The sequence below is a fragment of the Tachypleus tridentatus genome, chromosome 13 (assembly GCF_004210375.1).
Source record: "Tachypleus tridentatus isolate NWPU-2018 chromosome 13, ASM421037v1, whole genome shotgun sequence".
In the NCBI taxonomy this organism is placed as follows: domain Eukaryota; kingdom Metazoa; phylum Arthropoda; class Merostomata; order Xiphosura; family Limulidae; genus Tachypleus; species Tachypleus tridentatus.
In genome coordinates, this window is record NC_134837.1 from 158,886,829 (window position 1) to 158,914,677 (window position 27,849).

The window sequence follows — 27,849 nt, forward strand, 5'->3', positions numbered from 1 at the left end:
AGAGATATAAACCCAGTGAATTGCTCAGGACGTTTGCTGATAAGTCCGGAAACCAGAAAGTCAAATGAGTTAGGTAATTCAGCTCAGAAGTATGTGATTGTATTTCTGAATAGATATGAGTAAAACTATTGTTTTGAGAAACAAAATCATCAATATTTTGAAATTAAAGTATCCACAGATTTCTGTGCTTTTTAAACCAATGTTAAAAATAGATAATTTTTTTCAAGATAAAGAAGAAAATCATTAAATTTCTAATCCCTTACAATATCTAACATTATGTTTATTCGCGATGGGAATGATATTATGTGGAATAAAACAAAAGTAAGTATATCTTGATGACGAGAAACCCACTTGAAATAAAAATGTATGGATTTTGTATGTATACAAAAGTATGTATAAAAAGAGTATATGAAACTTAGTTCCAGTAATCTCGGGGTTTCGACCTGGGATTCCTTGCTTAGACTCAAAGTCATGAAGACGTATTCTTTGCTCCACCACAATCAAGTGGTTATTCTTCCGAGGGAAGACAACCCACTCATGATGTTTTGCAGATTGCACCCATTATCAATGACGGTTGTTCCTAAAGATTTCTCCCTCAACAGAAATAATGTTTTCCTGAGAAAGTGGACCGGCATGGCCTGGTGGTTAAGGCACTCGATTCGTAATACGAGGGTCGCAGGTTTGAATCCCCGTCACATTAAACATGCTCGCCCTTTTTAGCCGTGGGGGCGTTATAATGTTATGAGCAATCCCACTATTCGTTGGTAAAAGAGTAGCCCAAGAGTTGGCGGTGGGTGGTGATGACTAGCTACCTTCCTTCTTGTCTCACACTGCTAAATTAAGGACGGCTAGCGCAGATAGCCCTCGTGTAGCTTTGCGCGAAATTCTAAACAAACCAAACCTGAGAAAGTAAAAGCTATCGACTCGACAAAGACAAGACTTCTACGTGGAAGTAGACGTTTTATTCAAACCCTTGCTTCCGAAGACTTCACATATCTTTGTTCACCATGTAATTGTAACCCTACAGTTGTTTGTAAACCTCTAAGAGCTAATACACAACTTTTTTTTATTTTTCTTAGGGGCGTCGATGGTGAGCAGTCCATCTCACCTGAAGAAATACAAGCAAGTTTACATATTATACTAAACTACTCGATCCACGCAGTACTTCGAATTAATTCAAAAACCACGGGCATATCAACCTAGCACGTGACGATAGTTCCTACCTCAAAATTCATTGCAAAACACTTTCTAACCAATGGTTTCATTTACTTCTTTTATCATTTTATAGCTGAAAGACTGAGACGACGACTTCAACCCTCAACTGTTTTTCCATCCAAACTTCCAGAGCATTCACCAAGTACCTGCAAATTACCGAAAACGACTTCAGAAGCAACAGTCGCTGCCGCTTAATTCACTTCTACCATGAAGTACTTACAACCAGAAGCTAACAGGCAGACCAACAAGTCGAAAAGCAACCTAAATCAGTACATAAATTCATCCAGACCACCAACCTGTAAATAAAGTTAAAATGAAGACTCAATCCACGCAGACTGAACTATCACTAAATCAATCTTCGACATCCACTGACTTCTTCCAGACAAAGACCCGTGAAACTCAGACACGCATTTCTAAGAAAGGAAGAAGAACCCATATAGAATAGCAGCCTGCCCTAACGTTTGCAGAATTTTTGGTCATCACCCAAATAGTTTCATTTACCCTAAAAATACAATACCGAAGCTGAATTTGAGAAAGACATCTAGTACAAAATCCCCTATTTTCAACATTTTCTCTCCGAAATAGAAGAACTAGTCTTCGAAGAAGACTACCACTACTTTTTCAGCCTTACCACCAACCAAGTCTGTTTTAAGATGCTTTTGTTATAATTAATGTGTTTACTTTCCTTCCAGCTTCTACTGGGGACGATCGGGTCAATCTTTTCGGCGCCCCGGTTATAAAAGTTGGTTTTCTCGGGGTGCTTACGCTTCCCCTCTAAAGTAGAATTTTCCTAGAGGTCTTATGATCCCAACTCTGGAAAGCTGCCATTCTACGTAACATTGAACATAGTAACTTATAACAACATTCTAAATAGTTATCCTGGTTCCGTGTAAATTTTAACTTTATCGTTATATAATCAATTTATTTTCAGGAACTCACCACCATTGTTACAACCCTGGTCATTTTGAACGTTCAAGACCAGTCTTTAAAATCTCCTTTCACAACCTGTCCTTCATACCGTGCTGCCTGGCGTGGTCAAGCGACTGATAATCCGAGGGTCGCGGGTTCGCGCCCGCGTCGCGCCAAAGATGCTCGCCCTCCCAGCCGTGGGGGCGTTATAATGTGACGGTCAATCCCACTATTCGTTGGTAAGAGAGTAGCCCAAGAGTTGGCGGTGGGTGGTGATGACTAGCTGCCTTCCCTCTAGTCTTACACTGCTAAATTAGGGACGGCTAGCACAGATAGCCCTCGAGTAGCTTTGTGCGAAATTCCAAAACAAACAAATCTTACCGTGCTACTCCCTGTTTTAAATTTGTAATATTCTTAGCTTTCCCAGATGTCTTGAGGTTCTTAATTACTCATATGCACTGCATTTAACACGTCATACCAGCTACGCTATTACCTATGTACTGTCACCAGTCACACTACGCTGGTTAAACCTAATTAATTTTTTCATAAAGTTTCGGCCGCTGGCAGAAAATTTATCAGTTGTCTTATAGAATAATTCTTAATTCCGCGAGCGGAACAAAGAGAAGCGAAATTTATGAGCGCCTCTGATTGTCTTTCAGTTTCCTTCGATACTATTGATTGATGAATGAGTTCCAGTCTTCGTTTGAGCACCTACAGACATTTTGACCGAGTATGTTATGGAACTGCAGAACAAAGTTGCTTCAGTATAGTGCGTATACAAACTTCCAGTGACGTTGTTGTTAATACAAAACGTTTGTGAAGTTATAATTACTTTCTGTGTTATGACATACGAGTTGTGCTGACTTTACAGAAATAAACGGATTTACTTTTTAATTGAGGCATGATTTTACTTTTGTATTTAGCTTAAAATTTACTTGTGTTTGGATGTCATATGATTCCCTGAATAAGATGCAATTTCAGTCACAAACGCTGGGAACCATTTTGCAATATTTAGTATCCAAGTAAATCCTGTTGCATTTTGAACTTTATATTGCTGACCAAACTCTTGACCTTTTTGTAGCCAAACTGTGTGAACATTTCCGAACGTGACTGTTGGTGTGTTTTGCAACTGACAAAAGGACTACTGACCAATGGATCTGAATATAACTATCTGTTTTACAGGTTCACTTGTATTTGCTTATTTTCCTTCGTCTCTGCAATATTACTCTGTATAGCATTCATGGAACGCTGTAACTATATGGTGTATATCAAAGTATTTAAATACCACATTTGTACTGGTTGTCTTCATTTTTTTTATGTATGAAATTATTTTATAACAGTCAGACTAGTTCCACATCATATTTGTTACTGATCAATCAGTAGAAAGTCACGCGAAGTGTGAATGAAGTTTTGTACTTTCAGACTGAGACATTTTGTGGTCCCCGCTAGTACAGCGGTATGTCTCCGGATTTACAACGCTAAAATCAGGGGTTCGATTCCCCTCGGTGGGCTCAGCAGATAGCCTGATGTGGCTTTGCTCGAAGAAAACATGCATACAGATATTTTAGCTGTAAGAAAAACAAAATAATGTTCTGTGCTACATATTTTTCCAGTATTTAGTTATAGTAAATATATTGTGCAGTTTTGTAATCATGTCTATTCAGTCTATTTCAAGCCAGCAACAGATAGCGATGTTTAGAAACAAAATAAAAAGGATCCAAGCCTGTATTGATGCCAATTTCAATATTGTTTATAATTGTCATTCATATTTACCTCCTATATTCTATATTAAAACATGTCTGTTAATAAATATATAAGTGCACAGTGACTTTCCGAACACCCTGTACTTTGATTTGATTTTACTTTACATTCAATTTATATAGTTTCATCGTGCTGCCAGCTTTATTTAAGTTAACTTCAATTTTTGTTTAATTTTACTATACTTTTATGTAGCATTTTGTTTTGGTACATTCTGAATAAAGTATTTCTTACACGGTTGGAGAACTGGTAATTTATAGCTAGTGGGCAATATATGTTTAGATATGCATAGTCTTGACTCCCAGTTTACCCCTAAAGAAGAAAGGTCCACTTTTCGACAGCGTTTTTATTTCATCTCTTATCATTCTTGGACCTACGTGTTTTTCAAACATCGTGAATATAGTCTTGTACATATTTGAAATTTTTGTGCAAAATAAAAACAGGAGCATTAAATAATTTTAAAGATGAAATAATAAATTGTCATAATCCACTTCCTGCAGATCAGACTCTCCTCTGTTCACTTGCTTTACTGAACTTGCATTTGCTGGTATCCACTCTTAAGGTTCAATGATAAAAACATTTTGACATTAGAATACCCAAAGTAGTCAATATATGGCAGTAGTTAGGTATCCTTCTTTTGTATCTTCATTTATTTTGCGGTAGTTCATGCAGAACCTTGTGGATCCATTCAGTGAAGGTGTATTGTCACTCTATGAGTAATTTATTTAACTTTCAACACTGATCAGTTGTAAAACCTCCACAATTCAGTGACATGACTTTTGTAAGGTGTTAAGATGTATGTCCTTATAAAAGGGTTTGATGTAAGACTTCTTACACCTTTATTTAAAAGTTACTTTTTCTCTGGTATTTTTATGTGGAAGTACTACTTGTACAACTTCATGTCTTATAATTTCTCATCCAGATTTGACTTTTTTTCTTTTTTTATCAAAGTGAAACTACCAACCATCAGTCCTTCACCCTGAAGTGTTTAATTCTATTATGGCCCAATTACTACATGTAAATTTATTTCTAACAATTTGGTACAAGTATTTCTTTTCTTGGTAGTACAATGACTGCTACCTTTCTTGTTAGGATATAGGATTTCCTGGTCATAAACTGAAAAGCTATTTAAGTCAGCCTAACCTCAAATTCACGTCTCTGCATGAAGTAATTTCTTGACATACACTCTTCCTTAACGTAAATCACCCACACATCATGAGGTATAGAGAAGTTTCCTACAGTATGAATAATTTCTCTCTTCCTTCATCATTTCCAAGATCAAATTCACACCTTCTGTTATCAAATGAGATTGAGTTATTGTAACTGTAGGAGCATTATGCAAACTTCCCATCAATAAATTGTAAATGTATGTGCTAGTTGCTTCAGATTATAAACTTATCTTATTTGGGACAAATGGGGTATTATCAGCTGAACTTTGACTAATAAATTCAGGTAATTCCTGTTAAATGATGTTTGGTTAACCCTTTGTTGCTTCTTCAATTTGGTTAAAGACTCATCCTTTGAACATTTTCTCCTCAGTATCAATTATAATGACAATGTTTTCCAGATCTATAGAACTTTTCTCTTTCTGATATCCTTTGGGATTTGTTATTCTCCACATGCTTTTGAATGCTCTTCAGGGCAACATGTCATGTCCTTCTACTTATTGTCTTCTCATTTAGTTTATCCATTCTGCGTAACTAGTTGCCTAACATAATCTTACTATAATGGATGTAGCATGGATGTCAGTATCTATATATGTAACTAAAACCAAAGAAGTCTTTAAACATCAACGTATTGATGATATTGATGCAGAAGTGAAATACTGATTGTTTACAGATTTTTCTTCGGTTATGGTTACATACATTGTTTTAGAATTAAATATGAATAGTATAACCATTAATTACTGGTGCAAAAAGTCACCTGTAAAGTGGCATTTCTGCTAGTCCTTATAGTTCTTCTCAACTGTTGTCATCAGAAAATCATGTTTCAATACTATCTAATAAGGCCCGACATGGCCAAGTGTGTTAAGGCGTGCAACTCGTAATCTGAGGGTCGCGGGTTCGCACCCCCATCGTGCCAAACATACTTCTCCTCCCAGCCATGGGGGAGTTATAATGTGACAGTCAATCCCACTATTCGTTGGTAAAAGAGTAGCCCAAGAGTTGGTGGTGGGTGGTGATGACTAGCTGCCTTCCCTCTAGTCTTACACTACTAAATTAGGGATGGCTAGCACAGATAGCCCTCGAGTGACTTTGTGCAAAATTCAAAAAACAAACAAACTATCTAATATGATAATCCTATAACTTCAACACAGTGATTTAGTAATTCATCTGACACTTTAATGAATTCTAGATCTACTGTCAACTGCAGAAATTCATTTAAGAACATACAACAACTTTCCTTTAGCCTAATATTAATATCCTCATCTGTTAAGGCATCTATAGATTGGAAGTTTGCTCCAGATATTTCTATCTTATGTAATACTCTAAACCTGCGAGATAGGGAAGTCATCAATACTTAAGTTTTTACAGCTACTTTTATGTTTTCAAAGCTGACCCTTTTAAACTGGCAGTGAAATAAATAATTTTTTTTTTACTTTCCTACCCATTCACTCTGAAAATGATAGTTTGTTGGTTTCTTGATTGCTTGGTGTTAAACTGGACAACTAAATTTGATGTCATGGTTGGAGCAGTTCAGGAAGGAGATACAGCAGTAGTGATAACTTACGTAGGCCAAATAAGTTCTATCCCTTCTTGTTGGCATTCCAGCTGGATCTCTTGAGCCAATGCAGCATGAAATGATGTAACTGGCTTAATCTTCACATTTCATAATTTGTTCTTCATATATTTTATTCTGTTACTGATGTTCTTTACTGTTTAAATAATGACTTTCTTCACTTCATTCATGCTATTTTTACACTTTTCAATTTCATCAACAAAGCCTTTCTGTACATTAATATTCTTCTGCATTTCTTCAAACTTCTTGTTATAATTTCTCTCTACAGCCCCTATAGCTTTATAAATTTTGTCTTCAGTCAGTTTCTTTTCGATTCAACTTTTTCTTCAAGTACCATGTCTCTTTTAGTTCCTTCCTTAAATTTTTGTCATCACACTTTTTCACTTTTCTGTCCCATTCTTATTGCTTTTTGTTTAATTTTCAGTCTTTTAATTCTAACTTTCTGTCTCATTCTTTCCTTAGTTTTCTATCACTTCCTTCCATATTTTGTTTAAATAATCTCATATTCTTAGTACTTAACCTTGAAGTTGCTGCTTTATTGTTATTGAGCACAAAGCTACACAACATTGCCAAAAAATTAAGCAATACATTTTATCATTTATACAGCTTTGAATAAAATTAAACTTTTGATATTTGCTTTAAATATTAAAAACCCACTGCATGCAGAACAAATAAGCAAGTTTCTTAGCATTGTCAGCTTTGAGATACATGTTAAATCTTTCTGATTCTTTATTACCTTATAACCTGACAACTTCTTTTGTTGTTTATATATTTAAAATAATAGTAAAAGCAGAAAAACTTCTCAAACACACAGAAAATGGGTGCATACTAAACTAACCAAAATAATAGTTCATTAATAAAGCAAATACATTAATAATAACCAAATGGATTATAACTAATATTATTAAGATTTATCAATGCTTAAGGTTAAAACTTTGTTAAAAGTTTAATTTACAATAGCTGACTCAGGTATATGATATTTACTAATTCCATATACCTGGTCCCACCTAATGATAAATCATAACCAAATACATTTATTTACACTCACATTCTGGAAAACAAACAAAACAACTGTGTATGCAATACATAATGCTTAATTACTTAAAAGGAGCAGTATCTTATATAAACTGGTAAAAATGTTATACTTTAAAAATGAAAGTGCATATTTTAAAGATAAACTACACAAGGCAACTTGACTGAACAATACTCCAATTTTGTGATGACAAGAAACCCACTTCAAGTAAAAGTGCATCTCACGACAGCTTGTACGGGTATTAACACTTTTACCAGATGAAGGTGACCTAAGAAGGTCAAACATTGTTCTCTGCTTTATTTTAGTACAAGTGTTGATACCCATACAATACTCCAATCTACTGTTGATTATTTCTTCATAATGTTTTCTCACTCGGGTAAATATAAGAAAAAAAAGCTATCAAACAATTTTACTACAGTTGTTAATAACCATTTAAAAGCACCACAATTTAGTTTACTAATCTGACAAATTTTCTAAATTATACAGGTTGAAGGTTAAGTTTTGACTAGTCTAGACAAATTCAAATATATTCAAAATGAAACTAACAATTCTTTTAAAGCATATAAAAATGAAGTGTTAAGAGTTCTTAACCCTTCATGACTAACAGACAAACCAAGTCACACTGAATTAATGATTAAAATTTTACAATTACAGTAAAAAATAGATGAATTGTGTATTTTCTCAAGCCAGTAAGATAGAAAAAAGAAATTGAAACAGAGATTTGATACATTTTTGTATGTAATATATACACACAAACATTTTGGTTGATAATACCAGGATATTTATATTATTTGACAAATGCCTACATTATGAACTGTTTGATTTATATTTTTTTTTGTGGAAGGTAATGAAACTCTTAAGGTACACACTAAAAAAAAAATCAAAATGTTCACATCCAGTCAAAGCACACAATACAGTAAAGCCTAAGATGGTATGATACATTGATACTAGTACATGGCAAACAATCAAAAACAGACAGAATATCAATCATTTGCAATTTATATACATGATTATGAATTGATCAGGCTAACAATAAAAAAGCAAAAAGAACATGTCTGTAAACACATCATCAAAATGCATTAACAAATACATGTTCCTTTAAACAAAGTGTAACATTGTTGATTTGAAAGTTTCTCAGCACAAGATAAAAACATATTTAACTATGAAGAAATAAAACATATATGTAAACATTTATTTTACTTTTTCTACACACCATATGTGTGACAAAGGTTTTTCTACCATCAAATTCGTCTAAAAACCAACATTATGCAACTGACACCTTTGTACAGTTGTTAATAACTTAATAATTCTCAAATTATATTTACGAAGAGTCTTTATATGCCCATCATCCCATCCTCAAAGTTAAATAAGAATTCTATCAAAGTTTTTAAGAAATAGTTTCAAGTCGTTTACATATATATATCCAAATTGACACACACACATGAAGAGACTTATATACAATGTTACATCCATACATTTTGATTGTATAATTTACATACATTTCAGTATTTTCAAAATCTTTTCTGATCATCCACATATATAACTAATATACACAACTTCAACAATAGATTACATTTCAGCTTTATGATAAGAGAAAATATATGAGATATGACACTGAATAATATCATACAAGTGACGTTTATAAAATCAGTGAATAAGCCATAATCTATAACAAGGTACTAAAATTCCTTACAAAGTATCGAATATTTACTCTACATAGAAGGCAAATTATTACAACAGCAATTGTAACAACGAATGTGATCATCTCATGAAAATGACGTATTTCACATACATGATTATGGATGATTGGTGACAATGACACCTGGTCGTGACTGTGTTCCAGAAAGACACTGAACAGCTTGGTAATTAAGGTGATTGTTTTTATTTGTTTTACACAAACGATATGGAGAGTTGAGTTCATGAGAAGCATTACCATCTGATATTGTCTTTTGCTGCTCACATTTTTTCAGTGGCTTAGGATCATCTTGAAACATGTGGTCACCTTCTAGGTGACGAATAGCTTCCACAATTGTCTCCAAGTTCTGGCGAGAAGTACTGGTTGCTTGGTAGAGATTAAAGAATGCAGTATTATTGATAGACCCTTCAGTATCGGTAGTTCTTAATGGTAAACCATAATCTTCACTGGAAGTGGGAAGCAGTGGTTTTGAAAAAGCAGCAGCAGATTTCTGAACATAAAACTGTGATGACTTATTTGCTGTTACATTATCAGAATGAGGTGTCATCACAGCAGCAACAGCCTTTTCTGATATTTTTCTTGGGATATCAGAACAATGTTTTGAACTCCTCAGAAAAGATACAAATTTTTCAGAAGTGTGGCTCTTATTCTGAAGCAAGACAGCAGTTTGGTTAGGAGACTTTTCATTCTGAAGAAATGAATGTTGATGCAGCTGTGGCAAAAGTTCTGCTTCTTTATTCTACAAAATAAATTATTTAAAGAAAAATTATATTACAAATTATAAGTTAATATGAGCATAACCCAAACAGTTTTTATTTTTAAATCTTTATTTTTTTTCCATTTGATCATAAGAAAGCTCTGTGTTATTTGAGAGAAAAACCCTGAAGAAATAACCTCTACTTAAATAAAACTATTTAACTAAATGACTAAGGTGTAGCAAAGCATATTATTAATGAAAATGTTTTCCTTAGCTAGATTTTGAAAGGCTTAGTTAAAGTTTTGAATTAATCGAACAAATCTGACTTAATAAGAATATTTAAAAGAATTAGGACAATTAAAAATGTCAGTCATGGTAGTTAATTTGAGTCAGGTCAATTACATTTGAAAACATTTTGAAGCATAAGTTCTTTGTTACTATTCTTGACTTTTACCCAGGTGTTGAAAATATTATAAGAGCCTTGGAGCTTCATCCATTGTTACAGTCCATGTCATCACATTTGGTTATTCTGTATCTGATGACTACGCACCCTTGGCAACAGAAGTACAGCGTAGTTTTCACTATAAAATGCTCAACTGCAATGCTGTCATATTAAAATCACACCAGTACTTTTCCATAGACTACCTACATTATGAAGATGACAGTTTCCCAGTACCAGTTTAGTCTAAATGCACAAAATTCATAGGTACTACTTCTGGTAAAGTAATATGTCTTTGTATAGAATAATATATATATATGATACCTATTTCATTTTCTAGCCATAGAAGGTAGTTATTGGTTTAATGAATATGTCAAGCAAACCACTTATTTACGTATGACCTGTATTACTTTTCCAGACAGACATATTTCTTTATTATATCTCGTTCTGTTGCCTGAGACATACAGATGACTTTTGTTACTGAATTTTGTGATACAGTCTCATCTGTTACAGAACACCACATTTTGCTTAATACTTATGGGATATAAATACCGAAGACTTATTTTGATGGTCCTAGTAATCCAAAGTGGTCCATATTCTTTTACTTTACAAAGCCATTAAGTTCAAGGAATATCACTGTCTTAGAAATTTCAAATCCTTAATCTGAACACATCTTCATGATCTGAGTGTATGAATATTTTGCATTAGAAATGGATGTTATTTATCTTTCCCAGAGAGATCAATTTTAGGTGGCACCAATCTTCTTACAAAACAACAACTAATCTCCAAATGTTGGTCTAATACATGCCACTCCATCACAGCTTTATAGTAGCTGTGGTTGTCATGTTATTTGCTGACTTGTATATTCAAAATCATTTTATTATAATGCATTAAAATCAATGTATTCCTTTAACTTTTTGAAATAATTGTACTTTTTAATAAGTTTATGGAACAAATGACGTGATTTTTCTTCTTCTAAAGAAGGAATTAAAAATCCTCTGCAACTCAATGAACTAAACAAGAAAATATAATTTTTGTGAATGTTCTAATATTACCTGATTAAAGAACATAATTCTTAGAAAATCTTCTCTTATTTCATTGAAAGTTATATGTGTATATTATATCCCTTAACAATTTGTTTTGAAACAAACATAAAAATAAAAGGTACGCATTTGTTTCATAAAGTACAAAATTAAATATAGAAATAATGATCAAACTTCAAATCAAACTAAAATATACTGAAGAAATATTTACCTCTAGTGAATGAATCTGAACCACTTCTTTAACTTGATCAGTACAAATCCAGTTTTCTATGCCTCTTACTTGATTCTCTTGTAATACTTGAATCTGGTGCTTTCTGTCTAACTGAACTCTCTGGTCACTCAGTTCCTGCTTAACATCCCCTGTTACATCATCAGGTTTCTTAGCAGGGCTCATGTTTCCAATTCCTTCATCTGAAGATTCTATTTAATACACAAATATAACTAACAATATTTAATCTGCAGAAACAAAAGAAGAAAAAAATAACCATTCTTTTTTTAGAGTAAAAGGAAAAACTTTAATACTATCCAGGTATTTAATTTTCATATACATTATGACATGAAGATAAACTAATTCGTACATCAACTACATTTTATTATGATCAAATTTTCTTTTTGTATATAAATTATTAAATAATAAACACTGCACAATAGATGATCATCTCAGTGCTGAGCAGAAAGTTTGTAAACTATTCAATACAGAATATGGCTTAGAAGAAAACTACTTGAGTATTTATGTAAGTGACTAATCATTTATGGAATTTTTATCCCTTTGGAAGATCTATATCCTTGGTTGAAACATTACAAACTAGTAACATTACAAACAGTAAGGCTTACACAATTCAGCAAAGATTTAAAACTAGCATTGTCCTGAGAAGTCAGCCTGGCATGGCCAGGTGGAAAAGGCAGTTGGCTCGTAATTTGAGGGTCACAAGTTCAAATCCCTGTCACACCAAACATGCTTGCCCTCTCAGCCTTGGAGGTGTCATAATGTAACAGTCAATCCCACTATTTGTTGGAGCCCAAGAGTTGGCAGTGGGTGGTGATGACTAGTTGCCTTCCCTCTAGTTTTACACTGCTAAATTAGAGACAGCTAGCGCAGATAGCCCTCGTGTAGCTTTGAGCAAAATTCAAAACAAACAAAACATGAGAAGTCTTTTAATAAGTAGGTAAATATATTTAAAATGGAAAACTTTAAGGTATATGTTTCACATTTGTATTATTTTAAATTAAAATAAATGAAATTTAAATCTTTAAGCATTGCTTTTTTCTTGAAAACAAAGATATGAATTTTCAAATACTATTCAGCTTTCACTGTACTCAATAAACACAGAGATTTAAAAAGGTTTACAACCAATGTTTGAAATTTAATAATATCTGTAAAGTGAGCCTATTCCCCACTAAAACAGATTGTCTTCTGTCTAAAGATAAATTCACCTATGGAGGAAAATATGCTCACTGTTTTTTTTTATAGAAACTGTGGTCATAGTTTAGTAATATCCTGCATTAAAGGTGTAATTTAGTGACATTCTGTGATCCACTAAAATATTTGGCTTCACAATGGTTCATTTTTCCTCACCATAAATTCATACTGTTGGTGATAAGAAAAGCTCTCATCTATGACTTCTTCTGTACAGACACAAACATTGAATATTTTATACTCTCTTTTTCAATGTTCTGCTTCATTTATCAACACTATTATCATATACATTTACTGGTACATGTCACTGGACTATAATTACCAAACATACATGTACCTGTTTCAGTCTTCTTGCGTTTGGGTAGTGGGGAATCAGGGCTACTCCCATCACTGTCCATATTTATTTGAGAGTTAAGCATCTGTTTCAGATGACAATTCTGAACCAAAAGTCTGGCCTTTTCCTGCTCAAGCTGGTAGATGTATTCAGTTGTTTGTTGTAGTATGGCAGCCTATAATGAAAGAAAACAGAAATTACATGATTTGCTACACAAAGAATAAAAAATCACCATGTTAATTAAGAAAATGCTTACATACATCAAGTTCAAATATGGCAACTATATTTGTAGTTATCACAGTAAAATTCTTAAATGGAAGTTAGAACATCTATATGTAACATACTGGTGAATTAAGCTCCCCACCACCTACTACCAAAAAATATACAAAATATCTTTATGCACAACTTTTATAAATAAATACACATGTAATTAGATACATTTAAGTGTGACATAGGTGTACTAATTACTAATATTTTACATATTAATTACATATTAATATTAACTCTGTATGAAAAAGAAAAAAAAACAATTAAAAGTACCACTACAACGGTATCATTTATGTTACTGCCTATCATATAAAGATTACCTATACAAAGCCTTGTATACACACACGACATAAATTTATAACAACAAGGGCTTCTTCCAACATGGGAAATTAAGTGAAAAACCGATTAACAAAAAAATGTTAAAAACAGAAAAAACCTTTGTGTGGTGTTTTTCATTCTTTCTCTGCTTCAATTAATCCACACTATGGTAGCAGTAACAGTGGTTATTTCCTGTATGAAGCACTTTTTATGTTGTAATTCTGCTACAAGTTTTCAGTTTTTGTACATAGTTTTTAAGTCTATAAAACAGATTATGTTCCATGTTGAATGTCTTGCTTTGTGACGTGATATTCATTCATATTTCAGTTACATTTAACAGCTGTTTGTGTAACAATACTGAAAATTCTACCTCAGTTATATAATCCATATTCCTCTTGACAGACGTAAATGCAGCATACATTTTACAGCAATTTAGTAGAGAGAAATTATTTGTAACAAATTTTGGAGTTCTATATTAACTGCTCATGATACAGAAGAAACCTCTTGCATAACTGAAAGTATAACTGATCTCTCCCCCCACTTCCGATTTATCATGACTAAAGAATGATTTACAGCTGCAAAAGTAAGGCAATAAATGTAAAACTTCTGTAAAAGTTCGTTTTTTCTTTCATTTTTGAAAATATGTGGTAATCACGTGACTGACATATAATGTAGCTATTACAAAACTTGGGGATTCCCTTAAGATGTATGAAATGCGTAGCCAAGGCAACTACACCTGTGTAGTAACATACAGAAAGTTAATATACGCTGTAGATTTTACACCAAAATGCATAAACACACAAAAAATGATGTCACGAAGTAGGGTTACGACACAACAGAGCGAAAGAACTATTAACAATGTTTCCATTTGGTAAGACCAAACTTACATGGTTCTAATTTTTTTGTTTCTTTCATAACATTATTTTTTATACTTCCATTTGAGGGTCAATTTTCTCTAACGCTTCGCCATATTGATCTTTTTTCTAGTTCCCTAACTGCCACGTCTATGACTCTCGACTAATTGTTTGTTTGTTTTTGGAATTTCGCACAAAGCTACTCGAGGGCTATCTGTGCAAGCCGTCCCTAATTTAGCAGTGTAAGACTAGAGGGAAGGCAGCTAGTCATCACCACCCACCACCAACTCTTGGGCTACTCTTTTACCAACGAATAGTGGGATTGACCGTACATTATACGCCTCCACGACTGAAAGGACGAGCATGTTTGGCGCGACCGGGATGCGAACCCGCGACCCTCAAATTACGAGTCGCACGCCTTAACACGCTTGGCCATGCCGGGCCCTCGACTAATTGCATCCTCTTGTTGGAGACCAAAATATTTACAGGATACCACAGTAATACCATTAAATCTTACAATACTTACTGTTCAACACGCCATTATTCTGATTCCCTGGTATTTGTATTATTATGATTAAGCACCTCGTATTGGAACGTATCAGAAAATAAAGAGTTGAATAATATTTTTTGTCATGAAATAATTGTCAATTAAGTATAGGCTATGTTAACCCCCTTTATGGATATTTAACCACTAAAAAGTAATATTTGTAAACATATTTTTCCATATTTTTTAATTTAATCAAAAAAATTAATATAGATTATTTTATCAGATACTTATGTATTACATATATAGCCGTAGTGGTACAATATACTTGCGGTTACACTAACTGAAATCTGTAAACCTAAATAATATTTTTTCTTTATTTGCTATTAGATCTGTTTCAATTACTTGACAGGCTATCTCCATTTGTGTGACAAATGTTATGCGCAAAGCTACGCAACAGGCTCTCTCCATTTGTGTGACAAATGTAATGCGCAAAGTTATCCAACAGGCTATCTCCACTTGTATGACAAATGTCATGCACAAAGCTACGCAACGGACTATCTCCATTCGTGTGACAAATGTTATGCGCAAAGCTACGCAACGGACTATCTCCACTTGTATGACAAATGTCATGCGCAAAGCTACGCAACGGACTATCTCCATTCGTGTGACAAATGTTATGCGCAAAGCTACGCAACGGACTATCTCCATTTGTGTGACAAATGTCATGCGCAAAGCTACGCAACGGACTATCTCCATTTGTGTGACAAATGTTATGCGCAAAGCTACACAACGGACTATCTCCATTTGTGTGACAAATGTCATGCACAAAGCTACACAACAGGCTATCTCCATTTGTGTGACAAATGTCATGCACAAAGCTACACAACAGACTATCTCCATTTGTGTGACAAATGTCATGCACAAAGCTACACAACAGACTATCTCCATTTGTGTGACAAATGTCATGTACAAAGCTACACAACAGGCTATCTCCATTTGTGTGACAAATGTCATGCACAAAGCTACACAACAGACTATCTCCATTTGTGTGACAAATGTCATGCACAAAGCCACACAACAGACTATCTCCATTTGTGTGACAAATGTCATGCACAAAGCTACACAACAGACTATCTCCATTTGTGTGACAAATGTCATGCACAAAGCTACACAACAGACTATCTCCATTTGTGTGACAAATGTCATGCACAAAGCTACACAACAGACTATCTCCATTTGTGTGACAAATGTCATGTACAAAGCCACACAACAGGCTATCTCCATTTGTGTGACAAATGTCATGCATAAAGCTACACAACAGACTATCTCCATTTGTGTGACAAGTGTCATGTACAAAGCCACACAACAGACTATCTCCATTTGTGTGACAAATGTCATGCACAAAGCTACACAACAGACTATCTCCATTTGTGTGACAAATGTCATGCACAAAGCTACACAACAGACTATCTCCATTTGTGTGACAAATGTCATGCACAAAGCTACACAACAGACTATCTCCATTTGTGTGACAAATGTCATGCACAAAGCTACACAACAGACTATCTCCATTAAGGTGTCGACTTAATTCTTTCCTTTAAGCTTATTATTTGTGACGTAAGCCGTTTGAAACAATTAGAGATGTTTGACAAAATGTTTCAGCGCACCTACCAGATGGCGTAAATACTAGTTTTGTGAGTTAGATGTTCTAAAGCTTATCATCATAAGATTCTGATAAAGGTAAACACGATGAACAGTTTGAATAAACCTGCGACGGCCTACGTTCTTTCTTGATGTTGTTTTGCAGGAGCATAGGTCTTATGAGACAAACATTTGATGATCACTTTTTACAATTGTTTTTCAAGTAAACCCGATGACAAGTTTGATGTAACAATGAGTAAATAATTAGACAGCCTAAGAAAGATTTATATTGAAGATGTTACAAGCACTGCGATTAAAAACTAACAGTTTCGATTTAGCGAGTGAGCTACTGGTTTGTTTTGTATTAAATTTCGCGCAAAGCTACTCGAGCGCTATCTGCGCTAGCCGTCCCTAATTTAGCAGTATGAGACTAGAGGGAAGGCAGCTAGTCATCAACACCCACCGAATAGTGGGATTGACCGTCACTTTATAATGCCCCCACGGCTGAAAGGGCGAGCACGTCTGGCGTGACAGATGAGCTACTGATGATATTTACGATCTTAGCGCATCGTTACTGGAATTAGCGCATAACATTGGTTCTTGGGATTGTTGGAATCTATGACATTTAGGTGAATGACGTTACTTGGTCAAAGAACAAAATAAGCGAAAGTTAACAAGTAATTCAGATCAGTTTTAAGAATTTTTAAAACAATGAGTTTGTTACATAGCAAATGTAACAAACATTTGTCTGATATTAGGATACGACTCTCCCTGTTCTACAAGCTTATTTTCAGTGATGTGTTTGTATTTTGCTAATTACATCAAATCTAGAAATTTTGTAGAATTGAGAGAAGCCAGAGTACATAATAAATACAAAGAATCAATGTGTGAAGATAGAATTCAGTGAAGTGTTTGACTGATTCAGTTTAGCGTTTATAAAGGAAATTATCGCGTCTACTCTGCTGTCTACTTACTAGGTGAGTTCCATGTTTATCTATCAAAGCTAATTAAGTTAGGCAAACTTATTGCAATTTAAGTGAAGCTAATCACTGTTTTTGAAATTTCTGTTCAAAGATTGTTTGTAGAATTAGTATTCTAAGAGAACGTTGCTGTAAAAAAAAAAAAATCGTTAGAAAAGAAATTCGTTATAATAATGTGTTTGCAAAATAATTTATACAGAACACATTACAACAATATATTAAAACCGGCTCACATGGTAATTACACTTGCTTACTTTGAAAACGTATTCAGTTATATACAAATTCAAGAGACACATTTCGCTCTTTCCTGTTTTGACCATATTTTCGTAACACGTACTCAGAGGAATATTTGCATATATATACGAATAAAATTTTTTTGGTATTATGCACAAAGCTACACTAAGGGCTGACTATTTGTACTCTGCCCACCACGGCTATCGAAACCCAGTTTCTAGCTGTTAAAAGCTGTGCTATTGCAAAATATACAAAACTTGATAGGTATAACAAGTGGAATATTTATTATGTTATGGATTTGAGCAATAAAAGTAATAAAATAATAACATTCTGCTCAAAGCTATAACCAAACTCTATCATAACAAGTGACTATTCTATTACACTATGTAACAAAATTTTTACTTTTACTTGTTCCTGGGCAGAAAGTGTTATTTCCCAATTGTTTATGCCTAAAGTAAGAGGAAAAGACCTATTTTTCTCTTCAAACTTTGCTTTTGTGACCTGGGAGCGTATAACGAAAACATGATGGGAGACAATATTTGGGAGGCTGATATGTGAAAGTGATTTACATTAAAGACGCAAATCTCGAAAAACTACTCACTTCTAAACATTTATGTTCATTTTTGTATAAATTTAGTATAAAAACACGTAAATCTTGATTCATATGTTGTTTTATTCAGACCTTATGTAAATGAAAATGTGCAAATTTGCCCGTTTTTACATAGAAAATAGGTTAATTTCTAACTTTCATTATCCAGGTCACAAAAGATACGTTTGAAGGGTATAATGGCCATTTTCTGTACTTTTACAACATAAGCAATTAAGAAATAACACATACTATCCAGGAAAAAAAAAAAATTGTGTTTCATAGTGTTATCTGCGAAAACCTAGAAATTTTAGATTATATAGTTTAATCCAGGTACCCCATCAATATTCAACATAATACAACTTGTAACAATACACCAAAAATTAAAAATTAGAAAATAATTTATGAGTAGACACTAAGGTTCACGCCTCACAAAATCCGCAAGTCATACCAATACAATGTTAACCTCACGATTAACCGTCTCCACGTGTCAGTTTCTAATCGAACTGAAATTCCTCGTGACTGACAATGTCTGATGCTGGCGCCATAGTCACGAGGAATGTACACGTGTAAACCCAGTTGAACAGACACAGCTGTAGCTATCGAATCATTCAACAAGTCCTTTCGACTTGATACATCTTTTTGCCTACTATATTTTTTATATCCTTGCATTTCTATCTGCCTGTTCACCTACATATCTTTTCTATTTCTCTCTTTCAACCCACTTATTTATACATCTATCTATATGTCGACCTAATTGCATGTCTTTTCCCTATGAGATGATTTTTCTGTAGGCTATATCTTGTAATGATACTTGTACCAATTTACAAAGAAATAACAACCAAACTACGCCACGCCAGTGTAATAGCTGAATGAAAAGTTATATTTGTTTCACTGACAACCTCAGCTGACAGAATCTTTAATGTTATTTCTTTGAAGCCAGTTGCAATATGTTGAAGTGAGTTCGTTTGGGCGTTCTGAAAGACAGAAGTAAATATAAAAAATATTCTGTACCACTGTACTTTTTGATTGAACATAAATACTTAAAAAGGGCTACTTTACAGAATATGGAGTCGCGTCAGAGTTCTTACATTTCTGTTTATACCTCGTCTGATACATATAATGTTTGTTTGTTTGTTTTGAATTTCGCGCAAAGCTACATGAGGGCTATCTGTGTTAGCTCTCCCTAATATAGCAGTGCAAGACCAGAAGGAAGGCAGCTAGTCATCACCACCCACCGCCATTTCTTGGGCTACTCTTTTTATCAACGAATAGTGGGACTGACCGTTACATTATAACGCCCTCACGGCTGAAAAGGCAAACATGTTTGGTGTGACGGGGAGTCGAACCCACGATCCTCGGATTATGAGTCGACTGCCTCAATCAACTGGCCATAACGGGCCTACACATAACGTTCACAGACTATTTTTTTTATGAGCGAATTAAGTACGGTACTCCAATATTTGAACATCTTTCAAAAAGAATTCACAAAAATACAATTTTTGAAAATATTTGTTTGTTTTGTTTTTGAATTTCGCACAAAGCTACTCGAGGGCCATCTGTGTTAGCCGTCCCTAATTTAGCAGTGTAAGACTAGAAGGAAGGCAGCTAGTCATCATCACCCACCGCCAACTCTTGGGCTACTATTCTACCAACGAATAGTAGGATTGATCGTACCATTATAACGCCTCCAGGGCTGAAAGGGCGAGCATTTTTGGCGCGAAGTGGTGCGAACCCGCGACCCTCAGATTACGAGTCGCACGCCTTAACACGCTAGGCCATGCCGGGCCATTTTGAAAATAAAACAATTACAAATATCAGAAATAAAACCACAAAGACATGCAGAAATATAAAATAACAATGTCTTAACAATTACTTTTTGTAATGTAAAAAAAAACCTCAGTATGTAAAAACGTAATACTCGCCAAACAACAAAAACAGCAGCTATGCTTCCAGAAACACTCTGATCAGCAGTTATAATATATTACAAAGTTGCTTTCGGTAAAAGAAAATCCTCTGTGATTTCTAAATATTTTCTTTCTTTTTTATTTTAATTTTACAAACCTAATTAATACAACGTATTTACAAGGAAATATTACATATCCTAATTTCTATTCTGTTTTTCCTTTCCGTAAACCATCAGACAGGTTAAAAGAAAGAGAAGTTGCTCTGTCATGGTATCTGTGGTTGAACAATTTATTTTCATATAGTTTGACGTGTCAAATTAATCAATTAGAGCAACGGATAAACTTCAACAGATAAGGAAAAAGTTAACCATAGCAACCACACTGTGATATTTCGTTACGCTGGCAGCAAAGAAGATGTTTTTGCCCACAATTATTCCCGTTTTCAAGTTACCCCCCGGCAATATGAAATTGTTTTCAGAGTACCGGGGAAGTAACATGAAATCGATTTTAAATTACCCCCTCTTCTAACGCCAAAATGACAAACACAATGATTGCTTTTAATATTTGTAGTGCGTGTCAAGTACGTATCTACAGTCATGTGAAAAAGTTAGGACACCCTATGAAAGCCTGTGTATTTGTGTAACATTTTTGGATATATAGATATTTAATATCAATTTCAACAATACTGAGAGATTATAGGAGTATAACTAAACAATTAAAACTGAAGAAAAGACTTTAAGATCTTCTGTAAATGTAATTTTACAAAAATGCATTTTCTAACTGAGGAAAAAGGTAGGACATCCTACCCCCTAATAGCTAGTGTTACTCTCTTTGGCTGAAATAACTGCAGTGAGACGCTTCTTGTAGCCATCTACATGTCTCTGACATCGGTCTGAAGAAAGTTTGCCCCACTCCTCAATGCAGAATTCTTTCAGGGGTTTCTTGCATGTACAGCCCATTTCAAGTCACCCCACAACATCTCAATGGGATTAAGATCTGGGTTTTGACTCGGCCATTCCAGCACTCTCCATTTCTAGTTTTCAGCCATTCCTCGGTAGATTTACTAGTATGTTTTGGGTCATTGTCGCGTTGCAGGGTCCAGTTTCGCTTCAGCTTTAATTTTCGTACAGAAAGTCTCACATGATCCTCAAGCACCCTCTGATACACAGTAGAATTCATGGTGGATTCTATGATTGTGAGCTGTCCAGGTCCTGCTGCAGCAAAGCAGCCCCAAACCATGACACTTCCACCCCCATGCTTCACAGTGCGTATGAGGTTCTTTTACTGGAATACTGTATTTGGTTTATGCCAAACATGTTCTCTCTTCTGGTGTCCAAATAATTCAATTTTGGACTCATTTGTCCAAAGAACATTATTCCAGAAGTCCTGGTCTTTGTCTACATTCTCTCTGACAAACTTCAGTCTGGCCTTGATGTTTCTCTTAGAGAGCAAAGGTTTCCTCCTTGCACACCTCGCATGCATTTTAAACTTGTACAGTCTCTTTCTGATTGGAGAGGCATGCACTTTCACATCAACAGTAGCCAGAGCCTGCTGTAGGTCCCGTGATGACATGTTAGGGTGTTTGGAGACCTCTTTTAGCATCTTGCAGTCTGCTCTCGGGGTGAACTTACTTGAACGACCAGACCTGGGCATGTTGGCAGTTGTTTTGAAAGCCCTCCACTTCTTGGCTATTTTACGGACAGTGGAATGGCTGATTTCAAAATCTTTTGGGATTTTTTTAAATCCCTTACCAGACTCATAAGCTGCTACAATTTTCTTTCTGAAGGCCTCAGACAGCTCTTTTGCTCTCACCATGGTGCTCACTCTCACTTCAACAATCAGGAGCACACCAAACTAAATGTCGGAGGTTTAAATTGGGCAGGCCTCATTCAAAATGCTGAGTAACGATCTTCTAATCATGTTCATCTGGTGTGGGCCCGGCATGGTCAAGCGTGTTAAGGCGTGAGACTCGTAATCCGAGGGTCGCGGGTTCGCATCCCGGTGGCACCAAACATGCTCGCCCTTTCAGCCGTGGGGGCGTTATAATGTGACGGTCAATCCCACTATTCGTTGGTAAAAGAGTAGCCCAAGAGTTGGCGGTGGGTCGTGATGACTAGCTGCCTTCCCTCTAGTCTTACACTGTTAAATTAGGGACGGCTAGCACAGATAGCGAAATTCAAAACAAACGATAAGCTCTCAATTTTTACCACTGAGCTACTAGAAGGTGCATAGAAAGATTCGAAACGAATTATGTAAATCCTACTTCAGTTTATTAGATAATTTTTACAGATGCTTTGGAAGCTAACAGTCCATCAACCCAGAAAATATGCGCAAACACAGTATCCGACGTGAGTTCAACGTCTCAGTATTTGAGATGACGCAACTTTTCAACCACGACTGCCAAAAGTTGCTTTCTATGCTAACTCGAGCATTAAGTCATTGCCATATTTAGAGAAAATAAAATCATGGAAGCGATCCGTAAAAAAATATAAATTTCATACATGCCTAAACTTTTTGTAATTTTACTTATTTAAATTTTGCGGTTATTTTAAATCTGCATTTCTGTTACACATTAGTGTTTACTTACGTTTCACTTCTCGAGAAATATTTTGTTGGTATTCGTATATTTTTGTGAGTGTACTTTTAACTGCTCAATACGACTATGCATGAAATAATTTATTTTTTTGACAGACAAATACCATGCGCTCGACAGAAAATTGTAATTTACAAATTATTTTGGAACGTATTTAAAATTTGGCATACGGTTTATATCACATAAACCACCTTAGAGGTAGAAGGAAAAACAACAACAACAAAAACCATGAAACAAATCATCATTTGGAGCTCTGTAACAAAAACAACCAGTTTTTAAAACCATTTAAGCTTAGTTTTACCATATGAACTAAAAGGTTAAACACAGCTGCTCAATAATAGTCAATCACTTATTCAAAAATTGTTGACTATCATATTTCTCCTCTCTCAGTGTGTGTTTTCTTATAGCAAAGCAACATAGGACTATTTGTTGAGTCAACCGAGGGGAATCGAACCCTTGATTTTAGCGTTGTAACTCCGAATTACCGCTGTACCAGCGGGGGACCTTTCTTTCTTAGAAACACATTACATAGTCGGATTGCTGAGCTTGGCGTCTTTCTTTTTTTTCCCTTTAGTAATCCAAAAGTGTAAAATACACACATCAGCGTCACACCAGAGGGCGCTAACAAACATTCTAATCGATAGAATATTTTGATTTTTTTATATGACAATGCCATACGATAATAATATCTTACAGAAGATATATAGTACTTTTAAATTTCTAGAATACGTTAAAAGTTCGATTTCAGATATTAGACCAAAATTATAAAAAGTATTAGACCTTTTCTCCCATAAAGTATCCACGCTCTCAAAATTTGGAGTGAGTTTTGTCGGCAACTGGATTTGAACATTGAATCCTCGTATTCATGAACAGTTGAACCAATTACTAAGTCACGACTATCCCAGGACGGAAGAAGCATTATAAATCAATTTATTAGTAAAAACTTTCTTCACCTGCTCTGTTAAAACTTTAGTGGGTCTTCTGCTCGTAAATGAATCATGAATAATCTACACAATATTTAACATACATTATTAATTGACTAAGGAATTTTAGCGTCAAATAAATTACAGCTCGAAGCGATCGTTTTCCGTTAACTTGACAATTACGTTTGAACGAAAATCATAAACATTAAGATATGCATTCCAGTTTGGCGTATCACAATTAGCAGATTCGGCAGATGATGATACCAAACAGAAGATGGACACCAATCATTTCCTTATCATTCGCGATGACGAAAAACCTCTTTATTAACCTGAAGATAACCTTATGTCGAAACATTCTCTACTTTATTTCAATACAAGTTTTAATACCCTTACCAGCCGTCTTGAGATGCATGTCCTTATCAGTTTATCTACATAAAGAGCATTTGACGTAAGTACAGTTGTAAAACATTTCCTCTGCTTCCTTATTCCAATCAAGCAAAGAAACAAAATATCACCCAAACTATATATATATATGTCCATGATTCTTCACGTCTTCCAGTATAATCACATCATAACCTAACTTCAAGATTTACTTTCCAAACACGATGAAGTTTCTATAACTCACTCAATACAACAGATATTTTGCAGAAAAAAAAAAGAGGTCCGGTATAATACAGTTTAAAAATTAAAAGTTATATTATGTTTGTAATTTATTAATTAACATAGGCTACATGTATTTACTCTTCTGAATATTATCAAGTATAGCATACGAAGCACAAATAACAATATTTCAGTAATAATAATTGCAAGGAAACGTTATATCTGGAACACAATACCCCTTTCAACCTGAACTGTATCGTATACACACGTGACCTAAACGGTCAGTTCAGAGACCCCTAAGAAGCAGATGTAGCATCAAACTACTGACATGAGAAAAGGAAGCATCCAGAAGCACCTGCTGCCAGAATGATAGTCGACTGTTACTTTTATAACTTGCACATATCTGTGAAAGTGCAGAAAGCGTTTTGCAGCATTACGTCTGTAACCTTAGACTCAAAAGGCTAATAGCTAGGCTTCGGATGGCCATCATTATAGCTACAGACACATGTCATAGCCAATTTGGATGCCATGATTATTACTACTTTGCCACTATGTAAACATTTTTTACAGAGATGTAGAATATGTGAACGACACATAACAATATCTAATAGGTGTGAGATGTGGATATCACACTCTTATACTCTCAGTGGTAAAGCCAAGGGCTTATAATGTTAAAAATTGAGTCTCAATAACTGGGGTGAACAAAGCACAAACAGTTATCTTAGCTTTGTGCTTAACAAGAAACATATAAATATATGATTTATTCCACTAAAGTTCTGCTTTTAGTTGACAATGCAATTAATTCTAATTCAAATATGAAATTTTTAACATTTTCTTTCAAATTTAGCATAAAGCTACACGAATGCTATCTGCATTAGTCATTTGTAATATATCAGTAAAAGATTAAAAAGAAGGCAGCTAGTCATTACTACCTACCATCAATTCCTACCCTACTCTTTTACCAATGGATAGTGGGATTGACTTTCACTTATAATGCCCACTACAGCTGAAAGGGAAAGCATGCTTGGTGATACAGGTATTCCAACCTACAACTCATACGTGTGAGTCAAGCCTCTGACCATGTCAGAATTTTGTTCATTTCAACAATACAAGCTGTACAATTTTGCAATCACTTTGACACTATTTTCTCATAATTCTACTTGAATTTTGTATTCATTTCATACATCCATAAAGTTATTGAGATTGCACTTGTTCCTGTCATGAACAGACTCCTAACAATTTAAACACAACAAATATCTGTTTACTATAATCAATAACACACACATCAAGAACTATATTTCTTACTGGCAGCATATTACTTTATTTCTCAATTATTCCTTTTATCTAACATCTCCAAGTATTTTCTCTTTCACTGGGTTCCTGTCTTTTATACTTTTTCCTCACACCCACACCACACAGCTCTTTTTATATTCTGACCTTGTACACCTGTTTGGATTACAACGTTTTACAATCCTAGGAGTTCATATAATGTCAATACTGGATGAATAAGAAAGGTGATTGGTTCCTTAGAATAATTTTCTACTGACTGAGTGCTGTAATCCCCTAAAGCCAGCCACTTTCTCACTTCTCTGAACTTACAGCAATGTTCACCTAACTTCATAACTGAAAAGAATTTCATTGTTTCATATTTATAATCAATATATCAAGAGTGTAAGAATATTTTATAGCTTTCATATCAAGTATATCTATTTCCAATGGTAATGACCCAGCTTCTGATTAGTCAGCTGTACAGAGAATATGGAATGTATGAACAGTTTTGGCAGTTTAAGAATAAGAACTGATTTGAAATGTCCAGGAAAGTTTCATTTCCTTTGTCTAGTTTTAATTTTTTTGTGCCAGTCATTCATGCAATCTAAAACTTTTAGACTAACCCTTCAATTCCACCTCAAGACAAAATGCAGTATTATACACAACCTTCTCATTCCTCGAAACCTGTTTCCATCTTCTTCTGTGAAAATATGTTTTCCATTCATTTTTTTTAATCCAGATGGATTTTGCCACTAGTTAATGCTGTGATTAGGTAACTGTATGCTTATTTTATTCCAAGTTTTGGAATACCACCTGAAAACCAGTAAAATTTTAAAAAAATCCAAACAATTTAATCTTATAGTTCTAATTTTGGAATGAAATAGTAACAGTTATAGGGTTAAAAATATTTTAAACATTCCAAAAAAATATATTTGTTAAAGCTTGTAAGTTTATTTCATTTAGTAGTAATACCACAAGATACCTTAAATATCCCATCTTTAGATATGATCTCTAAATTTTGTGAAAGCATGTTGTGAAATAACTTTAAATTACATATTAATTTGTAATACCTAAATCTAATAAAAATGATGTATTAATCATGTACGATAAAACATTTCTATTTGTACATATTTCATATTACTTTCACAATATAACTGGACGATTAACAGAATTTGGCTGAAGGTGTCTACAAATTTATGATGCAAAGAAATAAACCTTATTTACATTATGTTTTGAAGATAAAATTAATAAATTTCAAGCTGGCACTAAAAATAAGGACTAGCTATTTCTGGAAAATGGCTACCTTTCAAGTCTAAACTCTTAAATATGACTGAATATAATACTCAAGCTTTCTCTGTACATATCTTTAGAAGACACAAACTTTTATTAAACTTGCATTATTAGCAGAACTGGCTGTTGTGTCACCAACCACAGTACTTACAGAATTGCTCTCTTTATATCATGAAGACATTAATCAAACATTAAAAACATCTCATATTTTTCATTTAATTTTCAAACTGGCAACCCTGAGAGACTTCACTATACCAGTCACCAAGATCCAACAAACTAAAGAAAACAAAAAAAATAGTTGAAAACTGATGACAGCTAGAAAGGTGCAACATCCTTAAGACAGTGGTTTGAAACAGACAATACTGAGCCTATATTAGTAACCAATGTCCAGAAATACACATGAAATTCAAAAGTATTATATTAAAATTACAGAAAGCTAAACATTATACAGTCTGAGTGTTACAACTCTTGTCATTAACAGATTGAAATATGCTCCCCAGTGCCTACAGCAGTAAGTCTGCAGACTTATAATATTAGAAACCCATGGAGGGCAGGACACAGATAGCTCAATCTGTCACTTTGTGCTTAAGTATAAACAAATAAACAGATTAAAATAAACT

At 34.3% G+C, this 27,849-nt stretch overlaps 1 protein-coding gene across 4 annotated transcripts in view; it reads right to left on the bottom strand.

The window, feature by feature from the left end:
- Positions 1 to 7,136: 7,136 nt before the first annotated feature.
- Positions 7,137 to 27,849, bottom strand: part of LOC143241126 (uncharacterized) — a 51,468-nt gene continuing 30,755 nt past the window's right edge. For all 4 annotated transcript variants that reach the window (XM_076484727.1, XM_076484725.1, XM_076484726.1 and 1 more), the window contains exons 3-5: positions 13,284 to 13,455; positions 11,741 to 11,949; positions 7,137 to 10,089 (exon numbers count right to left, since the gene is read on the bottom strand). In XM_076484727.1, the coding sequence (XP_076340842.1) occupies positions 9,451 to 10,089; positions 11,741 to 11,949; positions 13,284 to 13,455 (1,020 nt within the window). In that variant the 3' untranslated portion in view covers positions 7,137 to 9,450. The remainder of the gene's footprint in view (positions 10,090 to 11,740; positions 11,950 to 13,283; positions 13,456 to 27,849) is intronic.